We start from the raw sequence: 20,299 nt of genomic DNA on the forward strand, positions 1-20,299 counted from the left end.
CTCACAGAAAGGATTTCTATTTCAGAGATATGAACTGTGCTTGAGGGATAAATTCAGATGTAATTTCCTTTCTCTTCCTATTTGTCTCCACCATCTTCTCTCTCTAGTGGCAACATGGAATAAAAGAGAATTTTTCAGGCCACTGCATCTGACAAAAATGGTGTGCAATCTTGTTATTTTTCTAGTACAGGGTTGGGATTTGTAGTGGTTTTGCTACTACCTCTTCTGTCTGCCAGCTCCTTGTAATCAGACATGAAGTGTGTTACTCAATAGATTCATCTGACTCAAAGACCTTGTAGACCAAAACCGCCACTTGGGTGTAGGAGTGGAAATGCTGAAAAGGTTTGAGCTCAGGGCAGGGATTTGGCAAGACAGCCTTGGCTACTCCTTCTACACTCTGCCTTGGCAAAGCAGGGGAAGCACTGAGGCACAGAAATGCTGGGCTGTACGTCCCCTCGCTCAGTAACAAAGTTCTACACATTTTCCAGCTACTTATCTTCCTTTTAGAAAAATATCTCAGTTTTGCTGCACTCAGTGTTCTCAAAGGCTGTGGCAATACTGTGACGCTTCGGTTTCTGAAACTCTGTGAATACTAAAAGCGTTCAAGCAACTGCAGGGTTGGAGTTAACAATGCTTTTAATGAAAATGCTGGGAACTTCAGAAAATACATCCCCAGAGCAGTTCTGCATAGGCAAAGTCAGAGTGCCCTGGCATCGAAACCCCTTGCATACCTGCAACAGAAGGCACAGTGCTTTTCCTGCGTGGGAGTAAAGAGGTCTAAAAGAGGTATCTGATGAAAACAAGATGAAAAAGAACAGCTGAATATCTGCCACTGCACTGACTGGTACGTTTTTCCAAGGTTCACCAATATGGTTAGATCACCTGTGCTACAAGGAAAGGCTGAGAGAACTGGCATTTTCAGACAGGAATAGAGAAGGCTTTTGGGTGACCTAAATGTCCTATCACTAGATGTAAAAAGTCTGTAAAAAGTTTCTCTTCATCTTTCTTGTAGGCTCCCTTCAGATACTGGAAGGACAAGGGGAAACTGGAAGGGAGCAGGTTCAGATTAGATGTTAGAAAAAAATTCTGTGTTGTGAGGGTGGTGATACACTGTCACTGATTGCCCTGAGAACCCATGGATGCCCTGTCTTTGGAAGAGTTCAAGATCAGGTTGGATGGTGCTCTGAGCAACCTGGTCCACTGAAAGTCATGGAATGGGGGTTAGAACTAGATGATCTGTAAGATCCCTTCTAACCCAAAAAATTCAATGATTCTATGACAGTTCCCAGACCCCTCCATTCAGAATATTCTAGGAGGATGGGGCAGGGGTGTCTTTACACAGATAGCCTGGTGATGTGGAAAAGAAAGCCTGAAGATTTCTTTCCACCTTGCATGGCCAGGCAGTACAGGGCAGACGTAAGCTTCTTTTTTTTTCAGCAAATCAATTTTCAAAATGCCTCAGCAGCACAAAAATCCACAAATCAAGCCCAGAAACAGATAGTGCTGCTACACTGAGAGTGCCATCACCTGTGTGTGGAAATGCTTGCCCAAGGAAGGCAGAAGTTCTGGATATATCTACATGGCTAACTGTTGCACGGAGTTTGGAAAAGTTGTATGCAACTACATTTGCTTCCTTTCCAATCATAAAGTTATTTGACACAGACACACATTACACCTTTCCAAGCCACATCCTCTTTCATTAGTTAGGCTCAGACAAAAAACAGTGTAGAGTGAGGCCGATCTCTTGTAAAATTAGTGACTGCACTGTCTGCAGTGGGGACCACACGTTGAGTTCCAGATCTGTCCAGGAGCATCTTCTGCTTTGCAGATGGTCATACTCTGGAGTCACTTTCTTGGCACAAAACATGTTGCTGTATTTCGAATATAATTTCAGCAGGCAAGAGTATCCAAGTAAAAAAATTACCAATATGCATTTTCTGAAACTGTGCTGTTCTGCTTTAAAGTGGCTTGACATCTGAGTCAGAAAAAAGGACATTTTACGTTGCTATTTTGCTCCATTAAAAAGCCTGGTAGCTTTCATAGCTTTAGTGATATTTTTCTCCGTTACCTAAAGCAGCCCTCTCAGGAAGCTCAGATCTGCTCCTCTATGGAGCACCATCACACGAAAATACTCTCCATTCTTGTGGTTTCAAATATTTTTCTGACTGTGATGTTTTGTTGTTGCTGTTCTTAATTAATTCGATTTAATTGACTAAAAACCAGAACTCTGGAACTCATATTTCAGGGAAATGACAGGCACATACAAACAGCACAGATTTTCTCAACATATTTGGAAAAAGTAAAGCCATGCCAAATAATGAGACAAGAAAATGTGACTCGTCTTTAGTCTGAAATGTTTTGTATCACAATACTTAAAGCCATCTAGCATTCTCTTAAGATATTTTAGTATCCTGTAGTTCTCAACTTTACCTTTTTCACCTCCAAAGCTTAGGGCTTCACAGGTTAAAAAAAGCAGACATCAAAAGGTGGATTTTCTAAATGAAAGCATGACACGACCAGAAGAACTGTACAGAAGACTCAATACTATGTTCCTGTCAATTTTAATAACTTCTAAATCATTACCAAGTATTGTACCAGTATTTCCTGAGGAGAAACAAAAGTCTGTACTAAATATAAAAATAACTTGCTTCTGAAAAAAAACCCAACAGAGACAAGAAATACATTTTTAGAAATCTGTTTAATAATTTAAACGCTGTTTGTTCATTTGCAAAACAGGCATAACGAGCATGTGCTGTCTGAAGTAGGACAGGGGACACTGACAATCTCTGAACACTACACCATTGCATTTCTGTTCACAGAACTTCAAATGCCAACTTGGGAAGCCTGGAAGAAAAGGTCTGTGGAATAAGGTGACATCAGCAGGTGTGTCTGTCACACAGAGCTGATGTGGCATCAGTTGCAGAGCAAGGAGACGACAGTCTTCTTTTTCTTTTTGTCAGCTCCTCGTTTCGTTTCTTCCAATGGAGTTTTTTCACGTGTAGGAAATCTACAAGCAGAAAATGAAAGGAAGCTGGCCATCATAATTTTTGTTTTATTGAATAAAGTTTATACAGTAAAACTGTTGACTTTGGCAACTGTTAGACACAGAGTACCACATGCCATTAGGTATTTAGCATGCAATCTATGTAATGATAGTTATCCTTATGCTCCTGCATCTTCAGTGTGAGACTTCCCATTCAACTCCTAAGAGAAATCAGTGCACTTGTGAGGACTCCTTTGCTTTTACTGCCAAAGAGACTTTTTATCCATTGGTATGTTCAATGACAGCTCTGTTCTTAGTATTTATAGATGACCTAACTTTAAGGAATAATTGGGACAATTTCTGTGCAATTTGCACCTTCTTTTATAGCATGTGAGTAAATTTCAGAAACCCAGTTTCATTCATCGGTAACAGAAAAGTCCACCTGATCTTTATGACTTCTTCCAATGCAGTAGTTCTGAGCAATAATCTTATTTAAGTAATGTAGAGTGAGACTTGTTTACCCAGCAGCACACCTTATTTAGATATATCTCTTAACTCCACATGAACACACAGCTGTTATGGACATAGGGCAGGAGTGTATAAAACCTTGGCGTTGAACGCACACCTACACAACCTTTCTTATACACAACCTTCCATCTCTCAGGACTCTGGTCAATGACCCCTAAAAATCTAAAAAAACACAATGTACCTGAAGGTTTAGATCTGTTAAGTAGCTCAACCCTTTAACTTCTTTTGTGGCCTTTAGGCTCTTTTCCCCTCAGCCTGGTCTCTAGCCTATTTATCCTAGTATAGGTCAGAGAGATGGAGACAGGGAAATTGAAACTGTTTTCTGTTGCTAAATCAGGATCATAATAACCCCCAAACTGGGTCCAGTCTCAGGTTCATTTACTAAGGTATCTTCTCTGTCAAAGAGGAGTGCACAGCAGATATTTCAAAGGACGACATAAAACCTTACAAATGTAAAATGAAAAAAAATTTAGTCTAACAAATGTTTTTCTCTCACCTCTAATTGGCTTCACATCCAAAGCAGGACTTCAGAGACAGATATCTTACCAAAGCTCGTTTTTTTTATTAGATTATTGTAGTTCTACTGATGCCCTTTTGAATAACTGCATAAGACAGTTTTTTAAATATGCAAGCTGTGTTTGCCAAAAAGGACTGTCCAGTGGTGATGAACTGTCTTGTGTGGCTGGATGTGTCATGAGAATGACACATAAACTCCTTAAGCCATCATTTCTGTGTGTAATCAAGCTGCCAGGTGCTACTAGCAGAACATGAGAGTGTCTCCAAGTTTCTAGGCAGTCATTAACTTTGTACTGCAATTTGCATTTAAAACGTGTTAAGACCACTCCTCCTCAAGTCCTACTTCTGAGCCACCAGCTTTCTGAAAACCCAGGGTACAACCATCCACATAACTGCTTCCCTGACTTTTTGGCTTTCAGCTTTACACCCTCTCCATCCCCTGAGAGGCTCTTTGTTTTCTTACAAAGGCATGTGAGCTCAATTGGTTGCTCTCACTCCAGCTTTGCATTACCATATATTAGTCAAATTCTTCCAAACACTGGGTAACATTTTCTACCCTAATACTACTTCAAAAATGAAAGATTCCAGTGTTAGGCATACAAAATCCTATTTATTCTACCCCATTTCTGTGCTAATGACAGCTTAACTAGCAAATGTAAATTATTCTCTAACTATCAGGCACTGTATCTGTCATTGCCCCACTTAGTGGTGTGCTGTGTGAATTATAAGGATGCCTCCATCCACTTTTGAGAATCTTGTTTCCTGGTGAACCCTGCAGTAGTCAGCACCCCCTGCTTCCTAGAGTTTTGACTCTGAAGCAACTGTGCACATTCCCTCCTGCCTACAGCTGTGCATCCAGATGGTTTATGTGTTCTGCCATCCCCTAAGCACCACCCCATAGCCAGAATACGCAGAGCAGAAGGCAGAGGTGAACTGCACTCACCTTCTAAGCAAGACAGCCTGTTAAGGAGGACACTGAACATAGAATTCCCTGCAGATAACACATTACCTATCCACCTTCAAAAAATTACAGGAGAAACATTCTTCCTTTTCAGTGTCTTCCATCCTTTCTTTCAGTGTTGCTTGCTGACAGTGGATATCTGCAAAGAATAGAGAGGTAGTTGAAACACATCAACCGAGCTTCATTCGTGTCGTTTAGCACTGGACTCAAATCCAGCTCTGAAATTCGGATTTCTACCATCCCTCCCCTAAAAGCTTGGGATATCAGCATAAATGGATTCAGTTTGATAATTTCATTAACAAAGCTCAGGCCACAGCTTTGGAGAGGAACTTCCCTCCAGTCATTCAGCCCAACACAGTTCGTGGAGAGGGCTGGGATCAGAGTCTGGGTTTGGGTCCAGCACTGGTGTGAAGCATCTTAGTCCTCTGATCTACTTGCTATTAAGGCAGCATGCAACACAGTGTTTCACTCAGCGTGGGGAGGTGCGGTTTTCTGCATGCAGAAAAATGGTGGCGCTCCATTAAACGCCAGTGAACGTGCATCCCTGCAGCCCAGACCCGGGTGTACAACAGACAGCGCATGCAGCATCTAATGCAAACCAGGGCACGACTCACTCATGCACAACAACACACAGGTGAGGGCTCATTACACCACAACAGCTCTAACAACAAGCACGCAAACACACTGCATGAACTCTGTCACGTTGCAAAAGAATTTTACCTGATTTTTATTTTTTTTTTATTTTTTTTTTAAATTTTTTTTTTAAATGGAAAGCCCAAAGGCACGAAGGGCCCGGCCACAGAAGCTTAAGAGGGGCCCCTTTCTGTGAGGACGACGGTAGGTTTCGGATGGACTTTAACCACTTGCCACCTGTGGCGAGCCCAGTAGTCTTGTCTGCTGGTCCTCCTGTTGCTCCATCACGTCGAAAATTAAATGCTTTTGTTCGTCTTGCTCCCCAGGGAAGTTTTCTTGACTTCACACGTGTTGCCAGAATCATCACTGGATAATTAACGACGCAACACGTGGATACAGCTGGCTTCCATTTATCACTGTGTATGACTGCTGACCCCTTGTCTCGTGCACCCATTTATTTGTTCAAGAGTTCACATGATGTTACATTCATTACGGAAAAGAATAAATACAACACAAGTGATTATTCTACTCTACTGCTTCTATTTCTCCCGTAGCGAGAGAATCTTGAGACTTCAAATGTGAACGGCAAAGGGGAAAATCCATTATAAACTGTACACAGGTGTTAATTTTTCTCAAATCAGATACAAAAATTAGGGCAACAATAGCTCTGCAAGGCACCACGGAGGTTGTTAAGATCCGGTGAAGTGTGTGACACGTGAAAGGGCTTGCTCACTTGCTTTCACATGAAGATAAACGTCTTGCTGCAAGTTCTAACATTTTAATTTAAAAAAAAAAAAAGTGAAAAAGCAAAACAAACACAAGTTACAGGCTGGGTACAACAGCATTAGATGGCATGAGTTGATGCTTTATGTGACTGTGATAAGGAAGAAAAGGCCACTGACCAAAGTATTTACACTGGGGCTTCAATTCCTGAAATTGAAGCCAGAGTTCTTCATTTGTCAGACTGGTCCATGCATACACACTGATGCGTAAGCTTTCCCAGTGCACTATAACAGCTGGGATTTTCAAAGCCATTCAGGTTATCTGGACAAGCTTTGCCCATTGATTTCTTATCTCTAATTCACTAGATAACTGGGAATCTTAGTAAAATTTTTAAGTAGTTTCTAAATGCTCACTCAACAATTTAAGTGCCATTTTCAAGCAGTAATTCATTTAATCACAGAATTGTCTGTGACTGGGACTAACAGTTTGTCTAAAATAATACCCAGAGATTTCAGCAGAGCCACAGACTACATGTCTGAGCCTCCCATGACTGAGTTACACACATTTTTTATTCTAGGAGCTTATCCTAATTTGGGATTTTGCTCATCCCCAAGGCAAGCAGAGACATAAAATGACACATCAATAACTGGAAGACAGAAAGAAGGCAAATGCAGGATTCCTAATGACTGACTTCCTATGTTTGAGCTCAGAAACAAGGAGAAAAAGGGTAAGAAAGCAGGCAGGGACAGAAGTGATGCAGTGTTAGAAGGGGAGTAAGTGCTCTGTATGTGAGAAACATGATGCTTTGCTGATGAGGAAGAGGTGCATGCAGACTTCCACACTAAATCAGGTAACTCGACTCATTTTTTCTAACTGTTTTTAAATCATATTTAGTAAACACTGCATAATGCCAGAAGTCATATTGGCCCCAGACAGATCGCTTTCTTCTATGACTGGTTTTGCAAGGTCTTGGAAAAGTAACATATCAAACAGGTTTGATGCATGCAGTAGGATCAGTTTATGGAGTTCTGGGTCAGAAGGGGATCACAGCTGTCTCTGCAAGTTGTAGGAAAACAGCACAGAGGAATTTACACACAGGAGCCTTTACTGAGCTAGGGACCCAGGTTTCTCAGCTGATGCAGTCGCTGCTAACGCTACCAGATCCAGATATCAGAACATCAGCCTTATTAAATCAGTACACACCTGAATGTCATGTTATGTTTCTTAATACACACGAGGAAATCAATCAGCACATGTGAATTTTAGCAATTGCTTAATAATGTTTTCTTAATGAACAATGGGCTTGTATGAGAAATGCTATATGACAAAGCATATGACTACCGAAAATGTAAGACATGACAAGGAGATTCCTAGAGCCAGAGGAATTAAGGAAATGCACACTAAGATGCTAGATCCTGATTCAAAAGTCACCTAAAAACTTGTGCTTTCAGAAAAATTTTAGATCAGGAACTACATGATCAAAATGATGAGTTTTCATTGTTTAATGATAAACAGAAAACCGCAAATGCAAAACAAAAAGCAAAACAGGAGGATATGACTTCCTGCTTGAAAAAAAAAGTCCTGTGATATAGATGTGATCAGAGGAAGACGGGACAATAAAATGACCACCATGTAGTCAAATATGCTGTAACTCCAACAGAAAAAATATAATTCAAAGTTCATTTCACAGTAAATGCCAAAAATCATATTTTTTCATGTTGAAGGAACTACAAGGCAAAGATATTTTGTTTTTGTACACCATGCTGCTTCAGATCACCAAATATGCTTAAGTATTAATGGCAGATTAGTGCCTTCAAGCCAGATGAGAAGAAAAGTACAAAACTATTCCAATGAAGACATACAGTGAAGGAAACTGCAGAAAAATAAAGATGAATTCAGTTCAGCTTCGGTTATAGAAACCAAACCCAGTGATTATCACAGCTGTTTCATAAGCCAGTATCATTGAACTTCCAAGTGGTAAACACAAGTGGACCACCTGCATTGGAACTACAAGTCTGCTCAGACATTAAATAATTTTAAAAGCTCACTGCTGCAAATACACCAGAAACATACATGATGGTGTTCTTTGAAAGTACACAAGTAAAATTCTCAAATGCCTCCACAGTCTACATTGCCTAAAAAAGAGAATTCTGTCATTTGCCTGTCCTTGTCCTTTCATGCCTCTCATCAGTGCAGCATCTTGACAAATTAACGATTAACTGTTTGTAGGGACTTATGGGGTCCAACTCAAAGCTGCTGTATGCAAGTGGAACTCCAAGTCATTGCATATAGACCATACAATCAGCACACATGTCTGAAAACAAGCAATTTTTCTCATTTAATAAAAGAAATGCTCAACTGTTTACGGTATGACAAACAGTTTATGATAGACCTATTGGCAGCTGTAAGATGCCTCAGAGAGGTCAAATTCAAGAACAGCATCCAGGAATATCACTTTATATGTGTTTCTTTGGAAAGGATTCCTTCTTTATTTCAATTCCAGAAATTGAAAAAGTGGTCTCTAGTTGCTATGAGTGCCACATTCCTCTGAAATCACATTCCCTGAAATCACATTCCTCTGAAATCAATGACTCAGGTTTTCAAGTGAAAACGCCTGCAAAACACGATTTCCTATAGTTCTTAGAAAATATTCTTCTTAGAATAAAATGATTCATGGACACTTCTTTAGAGAGCATTGCACTTATGTACTGCTCTTACAAAAATACCATGACACATTTAAAAGAATTGCAATAAGAGCCTAATACAAGCTTATTGTTCCTTAAATACAGTCTGAAAAAGAAAACATTATTTCATTTGTCCCTGGTATCACTGGGGTGATATATTTTCATTTGTATCCTTTTTAGGGTACAAATAGCTGGTACTCTGACATCTCTTCCTAAGAAATTCTGACATCTTTTCATAAGAAATTACTAAAAAAAAACATATAAGCATAGGTCCCCAAAACAGCTCCCTAGACTAATTTTGCTAATGCATCATAGATTTTAAGCATATTTCAATTCTCACTGGCTTGAATGCCATGAAATTGGTAACGAGATAAGTGCTTTATTTGGCATAACAAACAGGCAAACATTTTATAAAGCACTGCCTAACCTATCAAAAATCCATGAAGGAAATATCCCCTAAGCCCTGTTGGAGCTGTGTTAGCACCAGGTGAGAGATCTACCTGCAAAAGAAAAATTAGAAAGTGGAGTGATGGTATCCAAAAGTTCTTTACTATGCGTTTTGCCATCTTCCCAGCCTTTCCACTTCGGGCACACAACTCAGAAGTTGCTTTAGAAAACATAGTTGTACAAAGTCTTACCTTGCAATCTGTGTCCTAGTATTGAAGTCAAGAGATCTCATTGAGCGCAAGACTTCTATACACCCCAAGTACTGTAAGGAGAAATAAACAGTGGGAAAATGTATTATAATTATGCTTGAGTTCTGGGAGAAAATGCAGCTAACCATTAAGAGTCACTGTGCAGTTCTTATTTTTGCACTTTATTTGTCCTATGCCTTATGTAGGTCGTTGTGATTACGCTGTCATATGTCACAGATTTGTTCCATAAACATTTTACTTCATTTAAGTCTCAGGTTTGGTTCAACATATCGTTTGATGTTTAACTTAATCACTGTAATACTCCTAATTTGTAATGTGTTGATATTTATCATAGTGTTTACTATGTGTTTTCTTCTATTTTAATCTTTCCATTTTAGATATGAAGGTAATAAAAGTAAAAAATAATCTTAATGAGGAAGGAAGTTGTGGTAAAGGAAATTCATCTAGCATTGGTTAGTAGGAAAAACTTATTTAAAAGGAGAGAACTAAGTCTCATTAGAACAAAAAAAGGCAAATTATGGTAGGGAAAGCTGAAAAGAGTACCAGCAACCAATTCTTAATAAACAGCTCAGGGATATATGTGATTTCGTAATTTCATTAATTACACTAGTATAAAGATAAAGGAAAATGCTAACAAAATACACTAATAATCCATGCTGGGAGGGTCATCCAAGAAAGGAAAGGCATGAAAGTTAGCTAATATTAAGAAAAGACCAGACTTATTGACCCAGATTTCTGCCCTGCATCTCTGAGGGGAAAAAAGAGGGAGGACCATTACAAAAGACATTAAAATGTAACAGTATCACAGGAGTGAGAAAAACTCTGATGAATCTTCTAGACTTGCTTCCAAAAGCGGTCATATTCTGCATGTGCTAAAGTCTGCCAGAGCCACAGCTCTTGTCAGGTATTTGGATAATGGCTTTGCACAAACCAGCTCATCACTGGCGTGTAGGGTGAGCATTCAACCACACACCCAGCTTCTGAAAGCCAGAGGAAATAGGGATGAGTCCTTACATCATGTGCCTGACAATGCTATTCTAGTATTGTGGGTTTATATCAGCTTCTAATATCAGTTTTGCGTCTGTTTTGGTGTCTTCACAAGCATAATGCAATCTATTTGGGCACGAAACTGGTGCAAAAATCAAGTGCCTGTTCAGGAATTTTATTTTCACTGGAAAAAATTATATTTAAATTAGAGAATTAACTGCATCAGTAAATATATATGGAATTTCAGCAGTTTTTTTCATAGAAACATATATGCCATAAACTGTTTACAAGCTGAGGGAGTATCTAGTTTCTTTTCACATATCCATTATTATTTATTTCTATCAAATGCTATGAAGTTGTTACACACTGAATAAAGTAAATATTTATTTCATACAAGATGCTTTTATAATTAAATATGCTGTAAATGGTACAAATACTCAAAGGTATTCCTGTGATTTTTTTTATATAAAATTACTTGGTTTTCATTATCTCATCAACTGTTAATTTAGATCTCTTGACACAAGACCACTCTTGGATTGCACTTGTTTCTTCACTTATCTATATTTGCCACAAGTCTTTTATAGTAAAGAAATTGTACAAGTTTGAGAACCAGGCCCAGCATTTTGGAAGCAAACTCTGGAAGGTATTTTGACGAGTACATGCAGGCGTGCAAATAAATACACAAACACATATGCACACAAGTCACTGTCAAAATAGACAAATAATTAGACAAATACCCATAAACATACTTAGAAGGCGTGCATTTAGACTCCTTTGAGTCATACTACCTGATCTACATTAACAAAAGTAGAGACAAGATCAGACTGGAGGGAGGTTGGATGGAAAAATTACCCTGTACTTGTTTTATGTGTATCATGGAGACAGCTGAACACAACATAGTAAGGCTTGCAGTATTCCTGACTGATCAATGCAAAGATGGCAACTGATTTTCTGGGATAAGAGATGTGAACACTTAATCACCACGGCATGTTTTCAAGTAACGAAATTACTATAAAAATTGACATTCAAAAGGTCCAAAGGCCAACTACAGGGACATATAACTCACCTACTGCTATGCTTCAATTATTCCCCAAGACCAACACTGCTCTCTAAAAATATCCATTTGAAGTACATCCTGACAAGGATCCACAGAAAGAAGACATACAACCAAGATAGCAAGTAAATAAATTATTCATTTATTTCAACAAATAAATACCCTGATTAAAAAGAAATGCTATCTTTTGCTTTAGGCATTCCATGAAACATTTAAAATATAGTTATAAAACAGTCTGCTTCTAAAAAAAGCTCCTGTTCACCCAGCACTTAATGTATATTCTAGCCAATCAGCTACTGTATGCTGTGAAATTTATGAGATCCCGTTATCATCCTCCCTCTCATTGCTCAGGAACCAAATATACCGAGATGCAGCCCACCTTGAAGTAGGAGGATTTGGGACTACCAGTTCCAAGCTCTCTCAGATAACATTCTGCCTTCTGTCAAGTTTCTGATATTTGAATGAGTTTCCAGCTTGCATACCAGCACTGAAAGGCACTGTGTCCCCAGGAAAAGGGCTTTCATATGAATGAACAGCTTCCCATTCAGAGGCTTTAGATTCATAATTAGTGCTTTGCATGCTAAACAGTACCTTGCATGAAGCAGATGCAAACCTAAGAGCAGAGTGCCACATACACCTGGTACCACATAGCTCTCATCGCATGAGGTTCAAGCATCCTTACTAGTTAGAATTTTGCCAGGTTAGTGTAAGAGAAGGCATGGTTTGTGAGGATTTCTTCCCTACTCCCTTAAGTACCTGTCTTCACTATGACTCAGGCAGAAAATCCTTGTTCAGTAGCTAAAATCTTTTACTGGAGCCCGTGCAAGAGAGAGTATCGAGTTCTCCCAACGTTTGTCAGAGAGAGACCGTTCAACACATGAGTGTGTGCTTGGAGACAAGAGGGAAAGCAAATCCGGGTAGTCAATGTCAGAGCTGCCTTTTGCTCCATGAATGTGAACAGCCTTGTTCAGTGTTTCCTAACAAGCTCTCCAAAACACCAAGTCACTGGAAAAAAAAACCCTCCACTGTTGGACCCGGAAGCTAGCAGCGACAACAGCAAGAAATGCTTTCATGAGAACACAACCAGAGCTATTCTGTGATTCTGTGAGGGTGTAGCCCCTTGCAGCACTGCAGCAGCCCAACCTAGGAGCCACAAATGCTTGAGTGCTTGAGTGCTGTATGCACACATCTAGCAGAGGAGTGTCTGCCCCGTGCATGGGTAGCACGAAGATCTACCCATCACTCGCTGCCAAACAAAATAAGAACTCCTATAATCTCTCTGAAATTGAGCTACTGGAATACCATTAGCTCATCAAAACTGCGCGGGTATCCTCAGCAAATTGAGGCTGGCTGGTTTTAATCATGTAACCAGATGACCCATCATCAGGCCTGAGTGGTTCGCTGCCTTGCAGCTCGAACCTGCCTTGCAGAAGTTATGTAAGGCATGACGTGGACACATCAGCAAACAGACACACACCCGCACTGCCGGCCAAAAATCAGCCAGTGCCTTCAGATACTGATGTATCCAAAATATGCTCTTACGCTGCACAGCTGCAGATAACAGCCTGGGGGCTCAGAAACAAATTCTGCTTCCTGGTGTTCCGGGTGGTGCATGGAGATCCAGGTTTTGAAAACAGAGATGAGGTATCTTGTCATGAGCTGGCCAATTCTCTGCAATTTTCTCACCCATGGGATTAGGCTGCCCTTTTACTTGGTATGTGCAAAAGTGAACATCTTTTTACTTGCCAGATCTGTTCCTCACGTGTATCTCAAGTCATATGCCTACGTTTTTATGATTCTCTTTTTTATTCTCCCTTTTTTGGGGGGTGGGGAAGGGCAAGAGACTGGGGCAATTTGCTTGGTTGGTTTAGTGGGTTTTATTTTTTTTACATTTTATTCTCATTATCCAAAAAGCTAGTCCAGAATTAAATTAATCCATGAAAGTAAATGAGTAGTTAGTATGAATTGATTGGTGGTAGTTAATTACAGTTGAAGACTCTCTTATTTAAAAATAAGACCTTTTATTTAAAATTCAGATTTTATTGCTTCTACTGCAACATGCATTTATTTATGCATCAAAATGACAGCTCCTTCTAATTTCAGGGACCATCGTTAACAGCCAACGAGGCTTGTGAAATATGCACTAAGAGTTCCACAAGGTTCTACAATACTTAAAAATTACTTTCAAGTTTGCTATTTACTTAAAACACATTAAGAATCAAATCCAGATGCACCCTAACAAGCAGGCCATAATACAAAAATAGTAACAGCCCAGGACTTGATTTCAAGATAGTAAGTTTGTCCACATGTAACTGTGGACCCCGTCAGGACTTTTAATAACCATACTCATGCACGAAAAAGAAAAGAGAAGGAAAAAGAACCCACAAAACCAACACAAAAAAATAGCCCAATCCACAGCCAGAGACTACAAGATTGAAAAGCATCTTACAAAATGAATTTTTCCCTTTACAAATTTATATGAAACAGTAAATCTCAATCCTTTTGCTATCATAACGTTAGATGAAAATCCCAGCTTAACCGAATTCCCAATATCCACTTTCTAAACCACTGAAGTGGGAAAAAAACCCACCCATCCAACCAAAAAACAAACAAACAAACAAACAAGAAAACCCCAAAATGAAACCAAAAAAGGCAAAAAAAGCCCAAACAAACAAAAAAAACACCCAAACCCCCAAACCAAATCAAACAAAAAAACCCCAAAACAAACACTAAAAAGGAACTGCAATCAGATGTTCCCTTTAATGAAATAAACTAAGTTAAAGAAGAATAATAAGTGCCACAATGCTTCCTAATTTTTTGATTGTGTTTTAGCTGAACGTTTATTACCTTGAATACCTTACTAATTTGACTGAGACATGCGCCACAAACTTACTTAACTCAGATAATCAGCAAGAAATGAGCACAAAAAGAGAAGATATCTTATCAAAACATGCAGTGGAGTTACGCGTATTTGACTTATATGATTTGATTGAATCAACACTTGAAATCTTTTAAATATGGAGGCACTGAAAAACATTATACATAAAAGGCCTTTATACATTTGATGCTAGTCACTGACCCAATGAGGTGGCTCAGTTACCCCACTGGGACAGTGATCTGGGAGTTTGGTAAGTCTTTCTGACCTCAATGCTTACCTGCCCCAAACTACTGATGAAGTAAAACTTCAGCAAAACCTAGCACTGTAGGGAGGTACTTCTCTGCACCACCAAAAACTCAGTATTTTCTGAAGACTATTGTGCAACAAACCTTTTTTCTTTGTTTTATTTTTTATGTTTGTTTGTTTGTTTTATGGGTCCTTCCTTTCTCTTCCCTACCTTAAGACCCTCCCATTGCTAAGGGGGTAACTGTCAAACCTCAGGGAAACCCTTTCCTGGTAGGTGGAGAGCCACTGTCCTGCCATAAGCATGGCAAACATCTCACCCAGACTCTGGCATCACAGAAGTCCGTGGGACAGCCTCTCACCTCAGGTGTTGCTGACAATGCAAAGCACTTAATGGGCAGCCTTTGAAAATGCTGGCTACCATCAGCTGAGCAGACAGCAGAGTGGTTGGAAGAAGGTCCTGCACGCACACAGCCATTCAGATTTGTGTTAGTGTTCCTAGATACTTCGAGAAAAAGAATGGAATGGAAAATTTGTTCAGTGACATTTCTAATGTAGATTGAGTTATAATATTAGAAAAAGCTGTGGGCAGAACCAAGACTGGATATTCAGAGAGAAATAAATTTGTCTAAGCAGTAGTCACAGAGCTCCAAGTCAGCTGCTAGAGATTTCAGTTCCTCTGGTAGTTTGGGATATAAATAAATTTGCCTTTAAATTCTCTGCTCAGCTATCACATAGCACGATGCTGAGATCTTACCTAACGTGAGTGTTATTCTCCCAGCCTCCTGCTGCTCCCTCCCCTCGGGCTGAGACATCTCTCCAGGCACATGTGCAGGTCTCTGAGGGCGCTGTGCTCTGCCAGCACATGCCAGAGCACCCACTCTGCACCTCTGCCCTGTGCCTTCCTGCCACCTGCAGAAGGGCATACCTGGCTGGGGGAGCAGCCATCCTGCAGTGAAAGAAACCCTGGCAGCCTTGTTCTGAATGAGGAGAAGGCTCTATATTTAGAGCTTGCCACATTCCAGCACCAAAAATGTGTCACAAACATATGCTGCCACACAGAAACAGAAAGGCTCTCTTCTGTGCTTCCATGCTTCTGCAGTTGGTAATTTTTATGCCAGTAAGTAATCATGTATAGAGCTTTATAGTGAATCAATATTTCCCCCAAAGGTTTTTTCCTCATTAAAGAACGCGTGTTCCAATCCAGACAGAAAAAAAAAAAAAAAATCTAAGTAAGGATTGATTGAATGGAAATGGAACAGAAAATCTTCTTTGGAGCTCAACTGCAAATAAATTTACAGCTGAATGGTTGAGGCTTGTCATCACAAAATGCTCCATGAGACAAGTAAACCAGCAGAGCTTCTAAACTAGTACAAATGATGATGCATATGACCACCAGTTGCACTCCTCTTGGAAACGGGTGGTTTGTTTCTTCGACAGAGGATGAGAGAATACAGTTTTCCTAAGAACATCCCCAACTTTGGCCAACACCTAGCTGCTTGCTATTTCCTCCTGTGCAATTACTGATTTCTGTAGCATAGAAATAGATTATACATCTCAGTACAAGCAGAATAACAATTCTTAACTGGCGAACGACAGGCAACACCTTCAGTGAACTGACTTGTCCTGTTTGAACACATGGCTCAGGTGTGAACAACTGTAATAATAAAGGGATTTAGAAGGCAAACACGGGTATTTTGTGCATGAGACCAGTGTCTCCCAGAAATTAATTCTCTGACTCATGTACTTTGATTTGTTAATTAATACATTTTTAGTATAATCCAATGCGATTTTGGCAACTTACTCTGTTTACTTCTCTATTTTACTCTTTGAACTGGATGTTTGTGCTTTCAATAACAGGGATGCCACTAAAATTATGCTATAGAACTTTTTGGTAAATGAAGTAGCCTTCATAAGCTCTAGATTTAACCACCATAGTAGAGTTATAAAATATTTTCACAGGAGGCCACTCCAAACACAAAGTATTTCTTTAGCATCCAGAGTACAAAACAATAAAAAAAGAGCTCACATTTTAAAATTTTCACTGCATGAATGTGAGTTTCTGTGTATTTGTTATACATGTAGCTTTAACCATGAAAATCCTTTTCCTTAGGATTTTCATAAAGGCTTTCAGTCATAAGTAAAGTGAAGCTGACTTCCACAGAAATTCTGGGATCAACTACAGAACAAAGTTCCTACCATTGATTAATTCAAACTGAAAGGCTGTGAAACTTTTTCATCTAAATAAATGCATCCCATTTCTAACCCACTAACAGTAGAAAAATCAGCTTCTAAATAAAGGAAGGGAACCATATTTTCCTGTCTTACACTCCTTTCTTGCACTGAGTTGCTCAGGTGATAAAGAAAAATGCACCTTAACAGGACAAAAAACCCCAACTTTATTTACTTATACCTACTTTTATGCATATTATACATATGCATGTATATATTCTTCTGCACAGGCTTTGAAATCCTATCTATTGACTGGAAGTATACACAAATATACAGTGCCACTGATATTTAAAATGCCTGCCCAAATTCCTTGGCTCTAAGAAAGCCTGCTGTTTTTTATTATTTCTGAAATGCAGTATATAAATATTTGTAGCTATTTAAAAGTTTCAGTGGGCAGCTGTATATATCTATTAATAAACTGACATACTATATATATATATACATATATAAAAACTATATGTATATATAAAGTTATCAAGATTCGCCAACACTCTGAAAAGGTTATTCCTTTTTCTCCCACAAAATCAGAAAACCTGCAAAGTGCTTCTTCAGTAGCCAAGGATTCATATAAACAGAGAGGCCTTGGAGAATAACACCAGTTGAATGCCTCCAAATCTTGCCGATGATGAAGCACAGAGGGAGCGCAGTGTTTGCAAAATATACTTGGGTGCCACCGACCTCAGGACAGCAGGAAAAACAATACTAAGCAATCCCAAACATTGCTTTCCGTGTCTGTTAACACATCTCTGAAGTATGATGAAGGTTTTATGTGACTAAATATTATCAGCTGCTGAGGATGAGAGATATCTGAAAAAAAGTTGTGCAACAAGGTGCAGTATTTTCACTCTGTTTCAGCATTTAGTTTCCATCTATTAACTGTAGAAATCTCCACACAATATGAGAATTTGGGACATCTTACCAGTAATAAAATAGTTAAATAAAAGTATATCCCATAAAGCTCTGCAAGAAAAGAAGAATCCATTCTATTTGGTATCTATACTGGTTTTAAATTTGTCCTCTGTGAAAGCATTCTGGTGGCATCTCACAAACAAATCACACAGTAAGGATTCAGAACCCCTTAAAAAAAGGTGAAGGCTTCAGCTAGGAAAAGAAGAATATATTTTATCTTATCTTGAAAAGCAATTTCTTAAGTTAACTCTAAGGTCTTATTTCTTGCTAGTGAGGGGAAAGATGTAACAGAGAAACAAATTTTGCTTCTGACAATTTTCTAATCTCCATCTCAAATGGGGCTGAAAACAAAACATCTTCAAAGAAAATACCTTTTTCTTGTTTCATACCTGTGGGTGGACGGAACAAGATTGCCAGCATCCTGGTCAGAAATATTTTTGCTGTACAGATGCTAAATGAACTGGGCTTTCAAAAGATTTCAGGAAAAAAAAAACAAACCAGTAGTTTTGCGTGAACAGTATTCCTTATGTTCCTGTCTTACAGACAAATGCTTCTGCATGCAAAACCTCAGAAACGCCTTTATCAGAAGTTCACACATCGGACAATGATTTATTCCATTATTTTAAATGTAAACACATTCTGTACTGCGACTCAATTCTTTGCATGGGCCAAAAGTTTTCTTTAAAAAAAGCTACACTTGGGAAAAAAAAAAAAAAGAAAAAAAAGAAAAAACACAACCTTTAGTTCTACACCTTTTAAAGTTAATTTTAAAAATATATAATAATGGATGAATGCAATTATTGTAGCGTGAACCACTTAGAGTATACACTGCAGTACCACAAATAAATTGGTTCATTTTCACAGCTGCATACTTTAATTCAGTGAACTTTCCAGACTGTTTTGCTGCTACCTCGAATATCCACTAAGATGTATTTCCCTTTAAACCATGATGCAGATTAGTTACAGCAGCTTTATGTTCTGCATTAGAACTCCTTTAATGCACAAAAGCTTCTGCAGCCAAAACATTATGCTCCAGTGGTTGAAAATCATAATTAGACATTTGAAACTGTTAAATATGGACACTGTAAATAATATATCCATTTATTAAAAAAAAATTTATGCCACCTCAGTTGTTAAGTAGAACTGCTTGATAAGGAGTATTATGAAAGCACAGACCCAGAAAATGGAGGATCTAACAGGTGCTTTTCCACTATGCCAAATACAAAGCTATGTTAAGTATCTGACACACAAACTGTGTTGTTATGCTTTTTAATCTGTGCATTTGGAGGTGTGATGTCAGGAGGACCTGTCACTGTCAAACCTGAAAATCCAAAACGTGCAGGGAAGCAGAAGGAGTCCTTTTCTATCTGAATGCCACATGTACCTCTGGTCTTCATCCCAAGAGTTCACCAATTAAACCTGGCACTCCTGCTTTTTCTGTCTACCTTACACTCTTTTCTTTGTGCCATTCTATCCCCTGTTTATTTTTATCTTTTATGGTTTTGGTTGCCATTCCTGTCTAATATCAAAGGCCTTTTTTTTTTAGCCTTTAAACTTTTAGCTGTGACTTGGATTGTCTGATTCAATCTTTTGAGACTGAGAATCTTTCCTGTCCCTATGAAATTTTATTTGAAAAACCCAGGGAAATACCTAACTTACTAAACAAACATTCTAGATTATTGAATTGCACCCAGTCCCTCCCAGAAAACAAGGGATAACTGGAAATATGTTGGCATCGAGTCCCATCATTATTCCCATCACAACTCAAATGGACAGGCCCTGCCTCAGACCTGCCTGGAGCAGACCAAGGCAGAGCTGCATCACTTTTTGTTCTGAATATATAGAATCAAAAGAAATTAATATCACACCACTATGTAGAACTGCAGAGAAGCAATACTGAATCCCTCCTGCTCTATGAAATTTATTTCATCTCTTGGGGGAGCAAATCAACTTGAAAGAGTCCCCTTAGCTGGAAAGACGGGATTCCTCTGACACTGCCAGGGCAGGTCTGAGGGTTTCTTTCATCATAAACAACAAGAAAATTTAATATTGACACTTTCTGCATTCACTTGAACTTTCTTCTACAAAACAAAGCCAGGCTGTAGCACAAGTATGGGCTACTGTGTTGGTGGAGACGAGGTTTCTGTTTGCCTGGGAGAGAAAGAAGCAGCCCATCCCTGGGACAAAGGAGTACCTTGTCTCCAGCAGCACAGGTTTTCCCCGAGGATCTTGGTCCATCTGTGTGTTTCCTTCATGTCTGTAGTGGCAGAGATTTACATTGGGTGTGTGATACTCTTACTGTAAACGTTGCT

At 39.1% G+C, this 20,299-nt stretch overlaps 1 protein-coding gene and 1 long non-coding RNA gene across 8 annotated transcripts in view; both read right to left on the reverse strand.

Annotated features, from left to right (window-relative positions):
- SHC3 (SHC adaptor protein 3) overlaps nt 1-20,299 on the reverse strand; it is a 59,071-nt gene that overhangs the window by 31,307 nt on the left and 7,465 nt on the right. For all 7 annotated transcript variants that reach the window (XM_050329663.1, XM_050329664.1, XM_050329660.1 and 4 more), the window contains one exon: nt 9,667-9,737. In XM_050329663.1, the coding sequence (XP_050185620.1) occupies nt 9,667-9,737 (71 nt within the window). The remainder of the gene's footprint in view (nt 1-9,666; nt 9,738-20,299) is intronic.
- LOC126647436 (uncharacterized) lies at nt 2,680-5,702 on the reverse strand. The gene is made up of 2 exons (XR_007630598.1): nt 4,971-5,702; nt 2,680-3,007 (listed from the first exon to the last, which is right to left on the reverse strand). It is a non-coding gene; the product is annotated as an uncharacterized LOC126647436 (long non-coding RNA).

Source organism: Myiozetetes cayanensis, unplaced genomic scaffold (genome assembly GCF_022539395.1).
Source record: "Myiozetetes cayanensis isolate MyiCay16 unplaced genomic scaffold, myiCay2020 scf4, whole genome shotgun sequence".
In the NCBI taxonomy this organism is placed as follows: domain Eukaryota; kingdom Metazoa; phylum Chordata; class Aves; order Passeriformes; family Tyrannidae; genus Myiozetetes; species Myiozetetes cayanensis.